Raw genomic sequence first — 18,994 nt, forward strand, 5'->3', positions numbered from 1 at the left:
CGTCTCGCCGTAGATGGTGAGGTTGATCGTAGATGTTTCCTTGCAGCTGGAGGCGTGTTCCGCGCGAGCAGCGGTACCGCAGCTAACCGCCTCACTTTGACACACCCGACAGAAAGCCTCGGAGTACCCCATGTCGATACACCCCGTCAATTTGCAATGTGGCGGCGTTCGTTCGATGCAGTGCTAGTCCTGCTTAGACTTGCCCCAGTGATCGGCCCGCTGTTGGTGGATGTTGACTGTGACTTATCGATCTCTGACACAGACTGGAGCAGGGAATCAGCCTAAGAAAATGCTCAAATAGTCGTCCTTGTTGGCGAAAAGCGCACCCGTTTATTGTCACTGATAACAGATATCTCCCATTATGCCAGATAGACTGAACAAAGATTGACGACAAACGCATATGACAAGACCTTAGTTCGAATAGGATATGGTTATTTGAGCCATAACAAAATAAATGTGTAAATTGAGAATGAAGTAAAAAGTTTAGTTTGTCATTTTAATAATTCCATACGCTAAGGATTTTTGGGTTACTTGTGGTATGAAAGCTGGGCTCGCATTACATGGGGATGGGCTCGCTCTTAGCACCCGTCAGGCGTGCAATGGAAATGCCCAGGCGTATCCCAGGCGTGCATTCCCAGAAATCTAGGCGCACCTCGGGCGTGCACGTGCCACGTTTTGCAGACTGGCGCAACTTGAACTCATCCACCGCCACGGTCGTGTTCTCTGTCGACTGTTTTGATGCCATTTTTCTTCGAATTGATATTGAAAAACAATTGGAAATTGTCTAAACAAGGTAGGTAATTAAATATGGATGAATGGGGCAGATAAGACTGCTTCAGACTGAGACTGCTTGGGCTTTGATGGGTGCACTCGAGAGTCGAGACCAGCCGCTGGTTATGCTGAACCTATGCTTCCAAAGTCCAAATTGAATGATTTTGATTGAATCGGAATTTTCTGATCTATTGCAGGAGAGGCCAGGCCTTGGCCTGTGTGACTCGCTTCATTGGCATGCGAGCAATCAATTCACAAATTAGTTAGTGTCTCAATTGTCCAAACTTAATTTAGTAAATCCATGGAAAATAATAATAGGTTCCTATATTAAATAAGACATGATTGTGGTATGATGCATAAATATGTATTCAACATTGTCAGTTGTGAATAGAAATCATACAAAAGACTCAGTCGGGGAAACTATGGCAAAATCTGCCATTTTTAGCAGTCTGCTATTTTTAACAGAAATCTGCCAAAAATGGGTACGCATTAGGGTGGCACTTAGCAATAGGGTGAATTTTATGTTATCCGATTTTTAGGCGTGCCGGTAGTTTTCTGGTTCCATTCCCGTAAAAATGTGTGCAAAATGATTTTGAAAAATATTGATATTTAGGGGTCGCGAATTGAGTTCAAAGTTGGCAGTTTTGGGGAAAAAATCAACTTTTCGGAAACTACTTTAAACCTATTTGGGATGACATATGTGGTCATTAAGCGTCATTTCCGACGTATTTTGACCTTTATTTGTATAACTACTATTTATCCCATCACTTCCGGCCGATCGTAGCCAGTCCAGGTCAGGCCAAGACAGGTCTGATCTGGGGTTGTTTTACCCATGTCAGGCCTGTTTTGGCCTGCGACCGGTGCCTTCTCACAGTGGAGGTCATATCCTCTGATTAGTGTGGGGAGTGACCAAAGGGGGACTGATTAGTGTGGGGAGTGACTCCTGTTCCAAAGGGAGGACGTGCCCCACGGTTCTACCGGTTTTTGAGACATGCTCCTTTTCTGTCAAAGAGAATGTGAAGAAGTTGGAGTCAGCCTATCGCCGGCGGGCGAAAACAGAGACGAGAGTGTGCATTGAGCTGCACTGGTTTATTGTGCTTTCGGGATGTTCTTCCGTGGGCGCTTCTTCAGACTCTATAGTGCCAGTGCCAGCAACAGACTTACCCGGCCGTTGCGGCGCGCACAAGGAGGGAACGTCTTTGACGATGGCGACCATGAGAGAGAAACGTCGACTCACACTCCCAAGCGCATGCAGGCGAGCGGACGTCCCCAACAGTGAACTGGCCTCGACCGGGCCAAACTGCCCAACCGTAATCAGTAATGTGTGAAGAACACGTGAACTTGTTATCAACTGCGGCACGGAACTAAGGATACGACTCCGGCTGAACCACGAATCCTGAACCGCGAGAGAAGGAGCGTCGACCGATTCTAGGTCCTGGTGATAGGGAGGGGAGGGATTGGGGTGGCCAAGCTCCTCGCCGTTCCAAAACTAGCACAGGAGGCCATGCTCACAGCGCTGGGGGACTAGGAACTGGAGTCCCGGTCTTCGGCCGTCACCTGTAGTACTTGAGTGATCGGCTGGTGACTCTGGAGCTTTTAGACCCCGACCCTCGGGCTCAATCAAGACATGGTGCGGGCAATAGACTTGTAGGAAAGGGAGGACTAGGACCCGCCCCATAAGTCTAAAGTGGACACCGCTCTCGCGACCGAGACGCTCGCGGCTCGCGAGCTTCCTCACACCATCGTTCAAAAAGCTCTCAAGGATACACGATCTGGACGCGGGGCTAATCATCAATGACCAAGGTCACTGGGAGGACAGCAGCTACCAAACCGCAGCTCGTGTAGTCCGGGAGCTGCGGGTGGTCAATGACTTCACCAGGCGCGGTATGGCGCTTATGTAGGACTGACACTGATGAAAGACAAAGATTAGCGCCAGTTCTTCCTCCATGTTGTTGAAAAGATCACAGAAAACGCTAACCTGACACCCGAAGATCGACTGCAATTGCTAACCAGGCTACACACAAAGTGATCTGGGTGCCCGTTGCCCATGATACCCCTTCCTCCAATGAGGCGCCAATAATCTACTAAAGAGGAGGAACTGGAGTAGTGGAGCACATAGACCAGCGTTCTGGCGTGACCGAAGCTGCATGGAATATCAATAAACAATATGAAAATGACTAAGAAATGCCTTATTATCATCCGATTACAGCGTAATAGAAATGTCAAAAACGATTTTAATGATATTGAAATCTGCTACCAAAATCTCAATTTTGACCTTGATTCGCGACCTCTAAACATCAATATTTTCCCACAAAAATTTGCCTCCCTTATTTTTTACGGGAATGGAACCGGAAAACCACCCGCACGCATTAAAAATCAAAAATTGATTTTTAAGTGCCACCCTAGTACGCATGTGACGTCATCGTACCCAATTATAGCAGATTTGGGTGGAGCCCCATACAAAAGCAGATCTGCACCCTAATTGAAGCAAATGCGCATCAAATGCCTGGCAGGTTCATGATGAGAATAGTGCTGAGAATGTCCTCTGATATTTTGGTTCAGATCCGACTATTTTCAAATTCATTATTTAAAAATAGTCGGATCTGAACAAAAATATCAGAGGACATTTGCAGCACTATTCTCATCATGAACCTGCCAGGCATTTGATGCGCATTTGCTTCAATTAGGGTGCAGATCTGCTTTTGTATGGGGCTCCACCCAAATCTGCTATAATTGGGTACGATGACGTCACATGCGTACCCATTTTTGGCAGATTTCTGTTAAAAATAGCAGACTGCTAAAAATAGCAGATTTTGCCATAGTTTCCCCGACTGGACTAAAGAGGCATTTTTATGCTTTTGATGCAAACTTTTAACATCCTGCTTCTTTTTTAAGTTCTTACCTGACTTTGATATACAAACCTACCTCCAACTCTCTGTTTGGCATGTGATGATAACTTTTTATTGCCATTTAGGTGAACTGCATGGATTTTCACTAAGGGAAGTTAATTCTAATTTTGTGTTGCTGATCTTGTTGCAGTTTAATGTAAACAATCGTAATATAACAGGTGTAAATCTTAGACTTGCATACAATAGTTATATTTGATACCACCTCTTTTCCAGCTAAGAGATGAGAAAATCAGTTTCAAGTGATCATGTGGTTAGCAGTCTGGGTGCAGCTCATTGGTAAGTGACTTTACCTGTCTGTTATTTTAATGTTGACTTGTTGAGGGATGTTTACAAGCTTAAAGCACTGATTTTCATGCTCACTAAGAAATATACCTACATCAACCTTGTCTTGTTAACTTGCAAACAAGTGTTCTTTGCTATTCATGCCAACTTGATATTGAGCTTTTTTTCTTTACTTTTGATGGTCAAAATTGATGTTGCCAATCAAATGTAGGTAATATGCAATCATTTTATTCAAATATGTGTTTGTGTAATGCCTTATTGTGTTCTGACTGTATTGTGACAATAAATAACATATTGCAAATTTGCAACATCTTTTTCAGGGCAACAGGTTTTCTGGCCTTGGGAAAAGCCCTGTTTGTCTTTGGAATAATTTCTCTTTATTCCTCCCTTCTTGGTCTTCCAATTCTTCAAGTGCTCTTCACCACAAAATCTATGTGAGTTATGACATTTTCTTCTTGCTTTGCTACTTTATGGTACAAAAATAAGTGATATAAAAATAAATACCTACCTGCTAACCAGCAAGCTTAGGAAGAAAGAAAGTAATTATCTAGATAAAGACAGATTGAAACCATTGTACTGTAATATTTTACCTCTATAGGACCAGAAATTCACTATCAAAGCAATAGTAAGTTTTATATGTCATCATATCCAAATATTAGGATGTTTCTAGCATGCAGTCAATAATATGATAAACTCGCCTCATCATCCCCATGCAGAGAACTAAGTTAAACATTTGTTTGTTTTTGCAGAGCGGCTGTGTGCCTGGTGGCCATTCAGAAGCCATTCGCCGGTCAGCCGCTGAGCCGATCTCTTCAGATCAGGATCGTCCGGAGATGTGTGGCAGGTACGCTTCTTTGTCGTCTGCTACCGCCCACCCCTCTGCTGCATAGTTTGGAACCCTTTCCTCCTGTCACAAAGTGGTTGCTTGGTCGTATTTTTGCCGAGGAGAGAGCAAGGCCAGATTTGCTGTTAATGAAAAAGGATTCTCGGCCGTTTTCGATTCTCTTACCGGTTACGATGACCAGTTCTTACCAGTTCGATATTTTGTTTCAAGGCTGCTTTTGGCTGTGCTCATCTGCATGTTGTTCATTTTTTGTCCTAAGATGTAACACAAGGAAGGTTGAGTTGCTAAATATGCCAATACAATCACTACAGTGTTGTGCCTCTCAAACATCCATTCCCACATGTTGTCAAGGGCCAAATAATCGTTTCCAGGTATCGGCCTGTCCATACTGTGGCTGTACGGCCTGACGCTGTGCGGACCGCTGAGGACCGTGCTCCTGTACGGTCAGCTCGACGCTGTCCCCGTGGCCGTCCTGGTCACCATATTCTCAGGTGAGTGACGAAGTGCTAAATTCTGTTATGGGTTAACTTGGTGATCTCACTTTCGGTGTTCGCTGTCCCATGCTATTTATCATAATCCTAGGAGGTTAATCTTGCAAACCTGTCTTAGTAGGTTTTTACACAGTATTTTAACACCCGATGACAGTTAATTCTGTATAACCCCCTTTCTCCCTCTCCCCTCCGACAGGTAACCGCACGCCGTCGCGGCTGCGCGGAGCCGTGTTTTTCGTCCTGGCCGTGCTGGCGCTGCTGCTATTTGACAATGACGTGTCTGACGTACCGGACGGCTCCGGCCAGCGGGTCGGTCTGCCGCTGCTGGCCTCACACCTGCTGGGCACGCTGGCCGTCGCCGACCACAAGGTATGTACGTGCAATACATAGTCCAGTGGCCGTCATGGTTTGTCGAGTGGCTGTCGTGAAGGCTATACTCATTATAGGAACGTGGAAGCTTAGTCGTTGAAGTGTTAACTAGCACTGATTGGAGGTGTCAATGAACCTCTTATATGTTGTTGTTTTGCTACGACCACCAATTTAAAATTGGTTTAATGTTAGACTTAATTTGCTTATGACGTTCTTGTGGTTTTACGTGCCATCTCAGCCGCCTCTTCCTCTCAGGTCGGTGTGGTGCTGCTGTCCTGTCTTGTTACGGGGACCCGTCTCACCCCATCCGTTTCTCCCTCCCTAGGGCGGCGTGGTGTTATTGCTGCTCTGCGTGGCGCTGCGAATCACCTACAATAACGCCGGGCGGAAACTCTCCGTGGAGGTGGGAGGCGCCAAGCGTCTGCAGACGGTCACTACACTGGGAGAGGCGACGCTACTGCTGCCGCTCGCTCTCCTCTCCTGCTTCATACAGGTGGGGATGGGGAATCAATACACTGGAGTAGATGGCGTTGCTGCTGCCGCTAGCTCTCCTGTCCTGCTTCATACGGGTGTGTGTTCACTCCATGGTGGAGCTAGGGAGGCTACAGCTGTATACGCTGTCCTGGTATCGTAATAGGCATAGAAACGCCGTCTACCACTCCTCTCCGCCATGTAACCTCTCCCGCGGCGGTTCCAGGAGTCTCAGGTGGAGTCGGTGACCAGCTACGTGCCGACGCTGGTCATGCTGGCGCTGATGTTGTACGTCGTCGACTTCTACGTCGAGTCCATCAGCGCCAACAGGTTGGTGGTTTAGTTGCTCTTCATATCGGAAAACGAGCGGGGTAGGAAACGAACCAGAAGAGACGTGTCTTGGTCTTTGGGAGATATGTGAAGATATAAGATAGGTACCTCAATTCGATTAGTTTGGGCCTTGATTTCGCTATCTAACGTTACTATCCTGTGAGCTACCCCAGACTCTGACCTAACCCCTGTCCTCCGTTCCCCCAGACTGGACGGCTCGCAGCTGGCGCGGGTCGCCTGTCTGGTGCAGACTAGTCTGGCGCTGACGCTCAGCTGGCTCTCCCAGTCTGGTGCCGTGGATGGCTCGGACCAGCCGCACCACGGCCTCTCGGCAGGGGTGATCGCCAGCGCGCTGCTCTTCATGGCAGGTCAGTCGGTGGGGTGGGAGGTCGGACGGGGCAGGGGAGAGAAGCACGGCAGTGGTCAGGGTGGTGCCAGCTGATTGGCAGCTGGGAATGGCAGTGTGGGTCGTACGTCGGCTTTCTCACTGCTAGAAACTGCATTCAATTATCCACTTAAAAAAAACCTAGATTTGATGAGACGTATTATGAGTACACAAAGAGCAAGTTCTCGCAGATTATATAGTTCTTTTGTCATCTGCGTCATCATTATACATCAAACATTCTTCAGACTCTCACCAGGCCAACAACTGATAACCCCATTCCCCACACTTTTTGCTCACCCTGTGTGACGGCTGATCCCCGCTCCCCTTACAGCGACGTTCGCGCTGACGTCGTCGGGCTCTGGCGGCCGCGGCCAGCTGGTGGGGTTCTCGGCCGGCGGCCTGCCCCTCTACAGTCTGTCCTCGTCACTGTTACCTCAGGGCTCCGTGTCGGCCATGGCTGCGATACGAATGGCGCTCAGACGCGTCCGGGCAGATCCCAACAGCAAACGGATCTTCTACCTGCTCCTTCTGAACGGAGGTAGGCCGGTGGAAGGAGAAGGATGGCTTGTGGTTGAATGAAATGGGGAAAATTTTGAGGCATTTTAGGGTATTTGGAGGACAGAACGATTCTATCAGTTTTTTTTTTGTAAGGTTGTACTGCCTCAGGTTGTACTGCTGTGTCGTACCTACAATTGGTTTTGTTGCTACTTGCTACCAAGTACCGATGCTGCATGGACAGCTGATAGATGATTTTATGGATTGTGAGTTTGACCCTTATCTCACACCGCCAGTCATGAATTTTAACACATCAGTAGACAGTAATGTCGCCAGCACTTCTCGTGTTTCCTCAGGTTTTATGCTGGTGGAGTTTGCGTACGGCGTGTGGACCAACAGTCTGAGCCTGATCTCGGACGGGTTTCACATGCTGTTCGACTGCTCGGCGCTGGCCATGGGTCTGGCCGCTTCTGTGATCGCCCAGTGGAAACCGAGCAAACAGTTCTCCTACGGGTAAGAGGCGGGTAAACCCAGAGTGTTCTGGCAGCTGCTGCTGTTGGCTGTGGGCTGTGGCCTTCCTCTAATCTTATATCTTCATCTTATTTTATGAGTATTCAAATAATTAATTGGTGAGCGATTGAGCCATCACGTGCGTGTCTCCCGCACATGTCTTATTTCGCTGCTCATCCATGACAAGATCAGGTTCATTACATTTTAAGACAGTCGACTGACGCTCCCCGTTTCAGGTACGGCCGCGTGGAGGTGCTGTCGGGCTTTGTGAACGCGCTCTTCCTGCTGGTGGTGGCCTACATGGTGTTCATGGAGGCCGTCAGCCGGCTGCTCGACCCGCCGGACATCAAAACAGACCGGTGAGGGACGACTGGTAGTTTGCCTGTTACAGCCGGGAGCTGTCAGCGGGATGGAGGGGGGGGGGGGGGAAACTTCTGTTCCGGTGCTTTCACTGCCTACCGTATACGTTTGGTGTGATAATTCCCTCTGGCAAGTGCTAACCCTCCCCTATCAGATTGCTGACCGCTCTCCCTCCCCTCAGACTACTCACGGTCTCTGTGCTCGGCCTGCTGGTGAACGTGGCCGGCCTGCTGGTATTCGGCGGCGCTCACGGTCACTCACACGGCGCGGGCGGCGCGCACGGCCACAGTCACTCTCCCAACGCCAACCTGCGCGGCGTGTGGCTGCACCTGGTGGCCGACACGCTGGGCTCGCTGGGCGTGCTGGTGTCGGCGCTGCTGGTCCGCCACGCCGGCTGGCTGGCCGCTGACCCCGTCTGCTCGGCGCTGATCGCCGTGCTGATCGTGGTCAGCGTGCTGCCGCTGCTGAGACAGACGGCGCTGGTGCTGGTGCTGCGCGCGCCCGCCGGCAGGGACCGACAGCTCCGAGAGGCGCTCGACAAGGTAGGTCGATACGGGAGGGGGATAGAGGCCCGACACAAGGGCGGAAGGAGCGGGAAACTAGTTTTCTGGTGACCGGGCAGTCGGCAGACGAACTAGCCGCTGACTGACCTTGTTATGTCTTTTTATCAGCCAGATGTCAGATGAAGATGAAGATTATGGTCTCTGAATGAGCAACATTTGTAATTTCTCGAATCATTGGGTACTATAATTCAGATGCTGCAGAATAATTGACAGCACCTGTGTGCATAGATAACACCTTTCTGAATAATTCCGAGCATGCTGAGTGATTCAACAGCCCGCCCATGACTCAGTTATGACCCCATTCCATTGAGCGTTACCACGCCGTCCACCCGGCAGGTGCTGCTGCTGGAAGGAGTACAGAGCTACAGCGACCCGCACTTCTGGAGCCACTCGGCCGACCACTGGGTGGGCACGCTGCACGTGCAGGTCAAGGAGACGGCCAGCGAGCAGACCATCATCGGACAGGTCAGTCAGATTGTGGTGGTAGGTGGCTGTCGTGTTTTACGTGTTTTTTTTTTCTTGTGGATTACGTACTGCCATACCGGCCTTTGTGAGATGTGTAAATGTGTCGTAAAAACTGGCGAAAAATTACCTTACCCGGCTCTCTTTCCCATCCGCCGCCCGTTTAAGCACTCCCCTCTCCCTCCTTTGGTCTGACACCTCCTTCTCACTTGTCTGACATTCCTCCCTCCCTCAGGTAACGTCCGTGTTCAGGCAGCTGGGGTTCAGCACGTTCGCAGTACAGGTGGAAAAGCCAGAGTTTGTCAGTAAGAAGAGCTCTCAGTACTCAGGCTACGGGCTGGGACTGGTCGACCGAGCCACCATGTTCGACCCCACCGACGGTCTGTCGGCGGTCAAATCGATATAGCGCTGCGGGTGAGTAGGTAAAACCAACGACAGGGTCTCCCTGGAGACAGAACCAATACGCTTGATTCGTCCTATCAAAATGTGCGAACGAGTGAGAAGCGAGAGCTTGGTGATGACTGGGTGATTGAATAAGTCGTTGCCAAAAGTATGGTTGCTGCTAGTTTGATTCATGCACCAGTTTTATTGAGCACCGTTTGATGTGCGTGGTGTCGTGCAATGTACGGGGATGTTAGTGATAGTTTGTCATTGATGGAAATAAGGCGACCTGTGAGCGGTAAGTAGCGATAGAGACGTTCCTTGCCTTGGAAATGTCCGAAGACACTGAATGGTCGACTGCTTAACTATGGTGATATGGTCATTGGTCAGTGATCAGCGCTGCGTTGGAGCTTTATACTGTTGCGCGGTAGTTGCCCGAGTGATTGCCGCTCTCGGCTAGCGTTCACAACCTGAGATGCTAACCCAAAAAGGTGGCATCCGCGGTGCTTTTTTGTCGACTGGACGGTCCACAAAATGCAGCGCCGCGGCGTCAGAATGGTTTCCTGCACATGATTGGGTGATCGTGCGTATTTATGACATGACAAGGCTCGGGTCGGCGGGGTTGGTGACGTCCTGTATCAGTGTATGCCATTTGTGTCATGTGTATGTCACTAACATGGCGTAAGTCGCCTCGTCATCAGAGGTGCCGCGATATTTCATTGCAATCTCATCCATGTGTTCGGGAGCAATACATACCAGTCTTGTATGCAAGGACCTTTCGAGATATGAAGCCAAACATTTCTATTTCTTTATATTTTGATAAGCTACCTTAGTTAGGGAGAAATGAACACAATAAAAACGATGAGCGAATGCGTACGTTTCCATAACAACAACAGCATGATGTAATGCAATATCACAGCTTCGAGAACACTTTAACGGCCATGACGATAATGGTCAATAACTTTCACCGCGCTCCGCAGCCCACGCGAGGTCTGATGTGGATCTATCAGATATCGTTTCACGGGATAGCACGTTTGTCCATTTGCCCATCCGCGCGGGTCAGCTGAGAAGAATCAGCTTGCATGTCTCCCGCTGGGCGTTTCTATATGCTCCAAATATGAATTCCCAGATCCCTAAACGCCTCAGTCCGCCTGCACCTGATACAGTTTGGGTCCCCTCTTCAGCAGCAGCCCGGCCTGGTTCGCCATGTCCAGGAACTCCCGGAAGCAGTCGGCGCCCGCCCCGGCCTGCAGTGCCACCTGCCGCAGCTCGTCCTCGGTGAAGACGGTCTTGTTGAGCCTCTCGGCGTTGCGCTGTACGGCACTGAGGAACACCTTCAGTCGGCCGGACTTGCCGCGTCGCTTTCCGCCACGGCCGCGCGCCACCGGGTACTCGGCGGCCGCGTCGTCACCGCCCAGACCTCCTGCTCCCATCGAGAACCGCACTAGCTGGATGACGTCCTGCGCGTCCGCGGCCGTGGCGTCCTCGCGGAGGTCGAGACGCGCGCGCGCCTGGGTGAGTCGGATCAGGCTCTCCAGCTGACGGGTGGTGACAGGGGTGGAGTCGACGCCCTGGTGGCGCGCACGCAGGTCCAGAAAGAAGTCCTGGAGGGTGCGACACGCCTCGGGGGACAGCCGCGGGTGAACGTACTTGCGCGCGTAGGCGATGTACTTGCGGAGGAGCGGCGGCGGCAGCACGGCGCCCGGCTCGGCGGCGGCGGCCGTCAGCCGCTCCACCAGCGGCTGCTCGGGGTCCCAGTCGGCGGCCGGAGTGGCCGAGGCCGCCGCGCTCGTGTCCAGAGAGCTGGAGCGACCGCTGGCCGACGCGTGCAGCGCCATGATGTGGCTGGAGACGAGGCTGTCGAGCGCGCCGTCCGGCCGGTCCAGCAGCAGGAACACCAGGTCGAACCGTGACAGCAGCGCGGCGCCCATCTTCAGGTTATCGGCCAGGCTGCGCTCGCGGTCGTAGTGCCCGCCGCTGGGGTTGGCGGCAGCCAATACGGAGGCGCGTGCCGGCAGGGTGCAAACGATGCCGCCTTTGGCGATGCTGACGCTCTGCTGCTCCATGGCCTCCAGCAGCGGCTGGTACTGCGCCGTCATCTTATCGAACTCGTCGATACAGCAGGTGCCCTGGTCGGCCAGCACCAGCGCGCCGGCCTCCAGCAGGTAGTCGTTGTGCTTCTCCCGTGTCAGCGTCACCGTCAGGCCGGACGTGGTGCTCGTGTTGCCGCAGACGTACACCCCGCGCGGCGCCACAGCCGCGCACGCCTGCAGCAGCTGCGACTTGCCCAGGCCCGGGTCGCCCATCATCAGCACGTGCGGGTCGCCGCGCACGTGCAGCTCCTGCGCGCCGCCGGCGGGTCGCGTGGTGCCGCCGAAGAGACCCAGTAGCAGGCCAGCCTTGACCATGTGGTGTCCGTAGATGGCCGGGCAGAGCGACTGCACCAGAAGGCGGAGCGTGTCCGGCCGGTCGTGCACCTCCGTGATGGCGTAGTAGTCCTTCTTGGTGAACTGGATGCCGCTGGTGCCCTTGCTGCTGCCGCCCGCCTTCACGTTGCTAATGCTGTTGACGGCGATGTACAGCAAGTGCATGTTCTTGTTTGCGTTTCTGCCCTTGCCGGTGGGCTCGTCGAACGTTTTGACGACGCCGCAGACGGAGACGATGTCTCCCGGCACGCAAGCGTCCACGAGGTCGGCGAGCAGCTCGCACTCGATGGAGCGCGGTACGCGGCCGCTGTCGGCCGAGTCCTCCTCGGAGAACTCCTGCAGTCGGAACGTCTGCCGGTCCACCGTGCGCGTCGTCTTGAACGACTTCACCGGCCGGAACTGCGTGCCGTTGCAGCGCTCGCAGCGGCTCGGCAGCTGATACTGGCCGCCCGGCAGCGCGTGCTGCCGCACGTCGAAGCAGGCCGTGCACTCGAAGGCCATGCTGAGGCAGTGGGGGCTGACGTTACTGACGCGCACCACGGTGCCTTTGACGGCCAGCAGCCGGCCGAAGCTGGCCGCCTTGACGGCGCGCACCTTAGTGGTCGGGGTGAACCCCTGCAGGCGGCCGACGACGCGCGGCACCCGGTCGGCTGTCGCGCCGCCCGTCTCGGCCGCCTCCTCGTGCAGCAGCTGGTACATGGCCAGTCCGAGCAGGCTGATGAACAGCTCCGGCTCGCCGGCCACGGCCTTCTCCAGCTGGCCGTGCCAGCGCTGCTGCAGACCGGCGTCGGCGACCAGCGCCGGGTACGGCACCGGGAAGCTGCCGGCGGCGGCCACCCGGTCCAGGCTGTACTGCTGAGCGCGCAGGAACGCCATCAGCGCCCGCAGCCGCGGCACCACCTCCGAGACGGGCAGGTCGTCCCGGCCCTCCAGATACAGGTCATACCCAACGGGCGTGAACGCAGCGCCGGCCGCCTGAGACGTCATCACAGTGATAGAGCCGATCGGAGTCTCTGTAGAATTAAGGGAAGTGAGCCAGTGTAAATATTTCACAAGATAACTGATGAAGTTTTCAAAATGTTGTTTTCCCAATGTCATTATTTGCTCTTTCCTCAGCCTGATAGCCCACTTGGAAATAAGAGCAATTGCATAAACGGATAATCCAAAACTGGTCTATTTAGTCCTAACTCTATACATTAATCTATTTACTTTATTCAGTTTGAGGAGGACTGATATCTGCCTCATTTATTTGAGATTCAGATGATGCAAAAGTATTAGACCATATCAATATATTTGACAGCATTAGAGTGTGATGGAATCAGGATTAGGTAACATCATATCTAACCAAGTAAATACTGACACTCTCAATTATGCTATTCTGTTACACTGTTCTGCACTATTCCCGAATCCAGGGACAAACAGCACCAATAGTTTAGGAAATTTCTACTTCCTAGCCTGGATTTGGAATCAGGTAATAGGTGAATGGATCAGGATCTAGAGGGCAGAGGCACAGTATAATCTTGAATTCTGAACCACAGACCAGTTTTACTAACAGAAAAATAGCTGCATGCTGGAATTTTTCGCCTTAAGACCACTTTTCACATACAGATCGTATGTATACGCGATGGGCACATAAGCAGATAGGGTATTGTTGCCTTTTACGCTCTGTATGTGAAACAGTCTTCAGGCAAAAAATTCCGGCAAGCGGCTATTTTTCTATTGGTAAGACTGGCCTCAGATTACTGTCTTTTACTACCCAGAATCCGCATAAGATTAAAACTAATTTCAATTCAAATTCATTTTTGTTAATATGCTACGTTGACATATTTGTTCATAACCAGCTGCTATTTGAATTTGTGATATGTGTGCAAAAAATGCAATGACATTGTTGACCTTCAATTTCAATTTGGAACTCAACCACAAAACCTACAAGCATAAAATATCATCAATTGAATTCGAATTAACTAGGTAGGTACGGACTACCGAAACAATGCCTTGTGAAAACAGCCGAAATAGTAAGCGCTGGAGCTAGGGATAGGTAGAAAGTATAATTTCAACGCCTTATTTTTCCTTTTACAAAATAATTGTATGAAACATACGGAATCACGATATCAATTATGAACAGCAATTCATGCAAATCAAAACATTTGACGCCTACCCAAGAAGGCCGTACGCCTACCTACATCCACCCTACATCAACATCAATACAAATGAAATTTGGAGCGCTTAGACATATTTTGTCTCAGTAGCGTCGTTTTCACTGACCAAAAATACTGCCATATTGCTACCATATACTCGTCAATTACAAAGGTATTTTATCCGCTGCCGTTCGTTCTATTTTACAACATGGGAAGTGGGAACTGGAAGCAAAGGCTATGATTGGAGGGTATTAGGGAGGCATACGTTATGATATATTGTTTACATTGTAAATGTCGTGAAATAAGCATATATGCGCAAAAGAGCGTCATATCGAAACATATCACAATTATAAGCTGAGTCGAATGACACCCAGCTCCAAACCGCGGGAGTGTGTTTGGACGGTTCTGCGACACCTGAATGAGCGTCATTTGAGCGTACAACATTTGAGCTAGGGTATTTTTCTAAATTTTCTAAATTAAAAGAAACGTTTTCAGTGATTATCAATTTAAGCGATTGACTCTTGACTTTTAGTGATTCACTCTTTTAGCGACCGCTGATTAAAGGCATTGGTGGACCACTGATTATGCAATGGTAAAGGCCAAAGGACTTGCGACTTAATGTGATAAATTTAGCACGAATTATTGGATGAACAGATTGACAGAGCCGGACTCTATGCTGAGCAGAGCTTGCTACGTAGGTCTTGACCCCCGTCCCCACCACCCCATCGCGCAATTCCAGGTAGCGGGCGAATTTAGACGCCAACGCGCCCATCAAAGCCGGACACGGCCTGACCAATCAATTGACTCCAACTGGCTCGCGGCTGCTCCCACCAACCGCCGACTATCCTCATCAGGAGTTTCATATAAACCGAACGCCGGGAGACTCAAGCTTGAGCTCTTATACCAACGAAAATCCACCGCTCTACGAAGCTGCTACGAAGGCCAATCACCGTACCGTCCCGTCACTTCCATGCTCAGGACATCTAAATCCTACTCCTCCATCCCTCAAACCCCTGCTCCGGGCTGGACGGGCAACTTTCTCCCATGCGGACAGCTCCCATCGGAGCACACCCGTAGCCGGGTGCCCGGTGCAAGCAGTGAGTAGGGGAGAGTGGGGCAAAACGGCCACCCGGGGCGAAGTGTCCACCCATCGTTTTAGCCCTCCACAGCTGGCGTCAGTTCCGATTTATGGTCACCAATTATGCTTCTCTTCGCGGTCGTACGAATGAGCCACACCGGGGTTTCCGGCCTATCGCTATTGTTCTGTATTGTTCTGTTCTGTATAGCGGCCACATGGGGCATTTCTGCCAGGTTACTAACCATTTTTACGTTTTTGAATTTTGTGTTATTCCATAACCGTTTGGAATTGTATTTAAGCGGTCTCGTTCATGCTTTGTGTGGTTATCGTAGATGTGCTTTACCAATTTTAAAGCTATTTTCTCCGCTAATAGCTGAGCTGGAATATTTCTGTCCCAGATGGTATATGGTCGGGGCAAAGTGGACGGGACAAAGTGGCCAGCCCGAATTGGCCTATACGCTGTTTCCATCGCCGCCCCCGACACCGCCCTCGGAGACCGACCACCCCGCAACTCGGGCCGACGTTGTAAGTTAGGATGTTACTCAATTCAACCCTACCCTACCCTTACCCTACCCTACCTCTACCATACCCTACCCTACCCCTACCCGGGGCAACGTAGAATGCCCCCCCCCGGTGGCCATTTCCACAGATATTGAAATTGAAACGATGGGTGGTTGCTTTGTCCCATTCTTTCCACATTTCCACAGCCTGCCCCATAACTCTTGGGCCGTGGGGGCGGTGCCCCACAACTTTTCATTAGACCAGGAACCGTCTATGGACGATAAGTCTCGGTAACTTGGACATCAAACGCTATTGTCAGATATTGAAATGCGTCGTCATGCACTCATTTCAGCCATTTTTCGGTTATATGGGTTACCAAATAATGCCACTAAATGTTCCATAAATGTCCTTTTTATGTTTAGGTACCTGCAGGTGGGAAGAAGACAAATTAAACATCCATCCCATGTCACCATCAAATACCATAGTCGTGGCGTAGGTAGTACATGAGGCAACTATTCTGCTTCTCATATCGGAATTTTAGAAGTCGCCGGTGGCGGCGCTTTGCGCAAGGGTAGGTACGGGGCAAAGTGGCCAAAATGCATAGGTTTAGGTAAGGTTTTGCCAATTTCTATGTGAACGCCTTTGGAAGTGAAACGCAGTTGAAATAAAAGGCAATTTAATATGAATCACACTGGTATAGAAAGAATATTTCCAAGTCTAAAAATCCAGCGTCGGTATCGTAAGAAGCGTTTGGGTGGTTGCTTTGCCCACTCTCCCCTACCTATAAGTACTTGGGGGGCTGGACTGGGACGGCCTGTCCGTTTGACGGGCTCAGCCCCGGCGACTCACGTGCCCGCCCACAAGGGCGCACACAAGGGGGGGGGGGCACACGGGCCCGTGCCCCCCCCCCATTCGAGTTGGGGGGCCCAACTCGAAGGAAGGGGCCCATTTGAGGCGGCCTTCGGCCGCCTCAAATGGGCCTCTAACTAATCCTTAGACCACCGAAGACCGTGTACAAAGGGCCCTCAAATGGCCTTAAAGGGCCCTCAGATGGTCTCAAAAGGCCCTCAGATGGCCTCGAAGGGCCCTCACTTAGCGTCATAGGACCCTCATCTGGTGTCAAAGGGCCCTTAGATGGTGTCAAAGGGCCCTCAGATGGCCTTAAGGAGCCCTCAGATGACCTCAAAGGACTCTCAGATGGCCTTAAAGGGCCCTCAGATAGCCTCAAAGGGGCCTCAGCTAACGTCAAACGGACGTCAGAAGGCCTTAAAGGGTGTCAAAGGTCCCTGAGCTGGCGTCAGAGGGCCATGCCCTTGCGTCGAACGGCTCTCCGAAGGCTCTAAAGAGTCCTCTGCTGGTGACAGAGGGCCCCCAGCTGGTGCCAGATGGCCCCCAGCTGGCGCCAAATGGCCATCAGAAGGTCTCAAACGGTCCTCAGCTGGCGTCAAGCGGCCCTCAGAAAGCCTCAAGGGGCCCTTAGAAAACCTCAAGGGGCCCTTAGAAGACCTCAAGGGCCCTCAGAAGGCCTTAAAGAGCGTCAAAGGGCCTTGAGCTAGCGTCAGAGGGCCCCCCAGCTAATGCCAGAGGGCCCTGAGCTAGCGTCAAACTTAAAGTGCCCTTAGCTGGTGTCAGAGGGCCCCAGTTGGTGTCAGAGGGTCATCCATTGGCGTCTAATGGCCATCAGAAGGCCCAAAAACACGATCCTCAGCTGGCGTCCAACGGTCCTCAGCTGGCGTCAAGAGGCCCTCAAAAGGCCTCAAAGGCCCCTCGACTGCTCAAAGGGCCCTTAGAAGGCCTCAATGGGAACTCAAGAGACGTTAAACGGCCCTCAAAAGGCTTGAAAGGGCCCCCTGCTGATGGCAAAGGGCTCGCACCTGAGTCAATAAGAGCCTTGTCAAAAAACGGACCTGAGAAACCTTGCCGGCCCTTCTGCAGGACTTCTACACTTACCTGAGTGGCCCCCGTTTACTGAGGGGCCCTGGTTATTGATGGGGTTCCTCGTTACTTAACGCCTGGTTACCAGAGGGGCCCATGGTTACCTGGTGGGCCCCTGATCAATTGAAAACCCCTGGTCATCTGAAACGCCCCTGATTACCTAAAGGGCCCCTAATCACTTGGATTCAGTGACATAGCAAGGGAGCGAGGGGGTACGTGCCCGTTCTCGGGTTTAGGGTTCCTTCAAAACCGAGGGGCCCTGCGGCGCCAGTTGGTAGCAGAGCCCAGAGGGTTCGCGCTGGCCGCACTTCAACTCGGAAGGACACCACAGGGCTTGTGGGGGCACGTTATTGGCTCCTATGTAGCCACAGTTATCTTCATAAAGGCCCAATGCCGGTTTCTGAGAGACCTCGCCGGCCGCTCAGGGCCCTAGTAACGGCCAACGAGGGATTGGCTGCTATGGCTCCACATCCGTCTGTGATAGACACACGGTCCACACCAGTGTTTCTAAAGGCACCCACAACGGCAACTGCGAGGCCCCTCGCCCCACCTCCAAGGGACCCCCACCAGCGCATCTTAAGGGCCTACATCGGCGGCTCTGAGAGTCCCCACACCGACGCCTCTGAGGGCCACGTACCAGTGACTCTGAGGGCCTCTTACCAGCCTCCGAGTGTCCTTGCCAGCCTATGACGGGCCACTTTCCACTTGCAGGCTATTTTGCAGGGCCACACACATGCCAATGATGGCCCCACCAGTGTCTCTAAGCCCTAAGACCCCGCAACGGCGCCTGTGAGGACCCAACACCAGCGCATCTGACGGCCTTTCACTGGCACCTCTGAGCGCGCCACACACCGGTGACTCTGAGGAGCTCGCTCGCTTCGCTCGCTCGTAAAATACCATGTAAATTAGGCATTAGTGTACATTAGGCACACTCCTCGGGCATAAATGATACTTTTGCTTGCCGATTTTCCACATTTTCTCATGCAAAGACCGTTTTAAAGAGACCCGTCTGCCAGTGAGACTGGACCCACCGTGCCTTCCTCCTCCCATCGAAAGGTCCTGGATACATCCTTGCCTGAGCTGACCCCGGGCCACTGGGTGACTCGCGGGCCCGGGGTCCGCGAAAAAAACATGCTAAAAAAACATGCTAGAGTAAAAATATATATGTTTTGAAAATTAAGCTGGTACCGAAATAATTGTTTTACCTACCATGCATTGACAAACCAATTGCTCAAGCTTCAAACCAACCGAAATATAGCCCCGTGGACCCTATTTTTTTTGGGGGGGGGGGGC

General features: G+C 51.7%; 2 protein-coding genes across 4 annotated transcripts; one reads left to right on the forward strand and one right to left on the reverse strand.

Moving 5' to 3' along the window:
• Window positions 1–329: 329 nt before the first annotated feature.
• Window positions 330–10,389, forward strand: LOC122379623 (zinc transporter 5-like). The gene is made up of 15 exons (XM_043361962.1): window positions 330–793; window positions 3,894–3,956; window positions 4,283–4,396; window positions 4,712–4,806; window positions 5,178–5,297; window positions 5,494–5,666; window positions 5,992–6,159; window positions 6,364–6,467; window positions 6,675–6,835; window positions 7,184–7,390; window positions 7,704–7,860; window positions 8,094–8,216; window positions 8,399–8,759; window positions 9,117–9,245; window positions 9,478–10,389. Exons 2-15 carry the CDS (start codon window positions 3,901–3,903, stop codon window positions 9,646–9,648), a joined length of 2,139 nt encoding a protein of 712 aa, XP_043217897.1. The 5' UTR covers window positions 330–793; window positions 3,894–3,900; the 3' UTR covers window positions 9,649–10,389.
• Window positions 10,390–10,407: 18 nt separating this feature from the next.
• Window positions 10,408–14,252, reverse strand: LOC122379622 (DNA helicase MCM8-like). 3 transcript variants are annotated; one of them, XM_043361959.1, is made up of 2 exons: window positions 14,229–14,252; window positions 10,408–13,062 (listed from the first exon to the last, which is right to left on the reverse strand). In XM_043361959.1, exon 2 carries the CDS (start codon window positions 13,034–13,036, stop codon window positions 10,766–10,768), a length of 2,271 nt encoding a protein of 756 aa, XP_043217894.1. In that variant the 5' UTR covers window positions 13,037–13,062; window positions 14,229–14,252; the 3' UTR covers window positions 10,408–10,765. The 3 variants fall into 3 exon arrangements, with proteins under 3 accessions (XP_043217894.1, XP_043217896.1, XP_043217895.1); XM_043361961.1 differs by lacking the exon at window positions 14,229–14,252 and adding an exon at window positions 14,173–14,211; XM_043361960.1 differs by lacking the exon at window positions 14,229–14,252 and adding an exon at window positions 14,149–14,211.
• Between the last annotated feature and the right edge of the window lie 4,742 nt (window positions 14,253–18,994).

Source organism: Amphibalanus amphitrite, unplaced genomic scaffold (genome assembly GCF_019059575.1).
Source record: "Amphibalanus amphitrite isolate SeventyFive unplaced genomic scaffold, NRLGWU_Aamphi_draft 000081F_arrow, whole genome shotgun sequence".
Taxonomy (NCBI): Eukaryota; Metazoa; Arthropoda; class Thecostraca; order Balanomorpha; family Balanidae; genus Amphibalanus; species Amphibalanus amphitrite.

Coding starts and splice junctions, on each gene's coding strand:
- LOC122379622 (XM_043361959.1), bottom strand. CDS start 13,036: ATGACGTCTCAGGCGGCCGGCGCTGCGTTCACGCCCGTTGGGTATGAC.
- LOC122379623 (XM_043361962.1), top strand. CDS start 3,901: ATGAGAAAATCAGTTTCAAGTGATCATGTGGTTAGCAGTCTGGGTGCA. Junction 6,160..6,363: donor TCCTCTCCTGCTTCATACAG/GTGGGGATGGGG, acceptor CGGCGGTTCCAG/GAGTCTCAGGTGGAGTCGGT. Junction 6,836..7,183: donor CGCGCTGCTCTTCATGGCAG/GTCAGTCGGTGG, acceptor CTCCCCTTACAG/CGACGTTCGCGCTGACGTCG.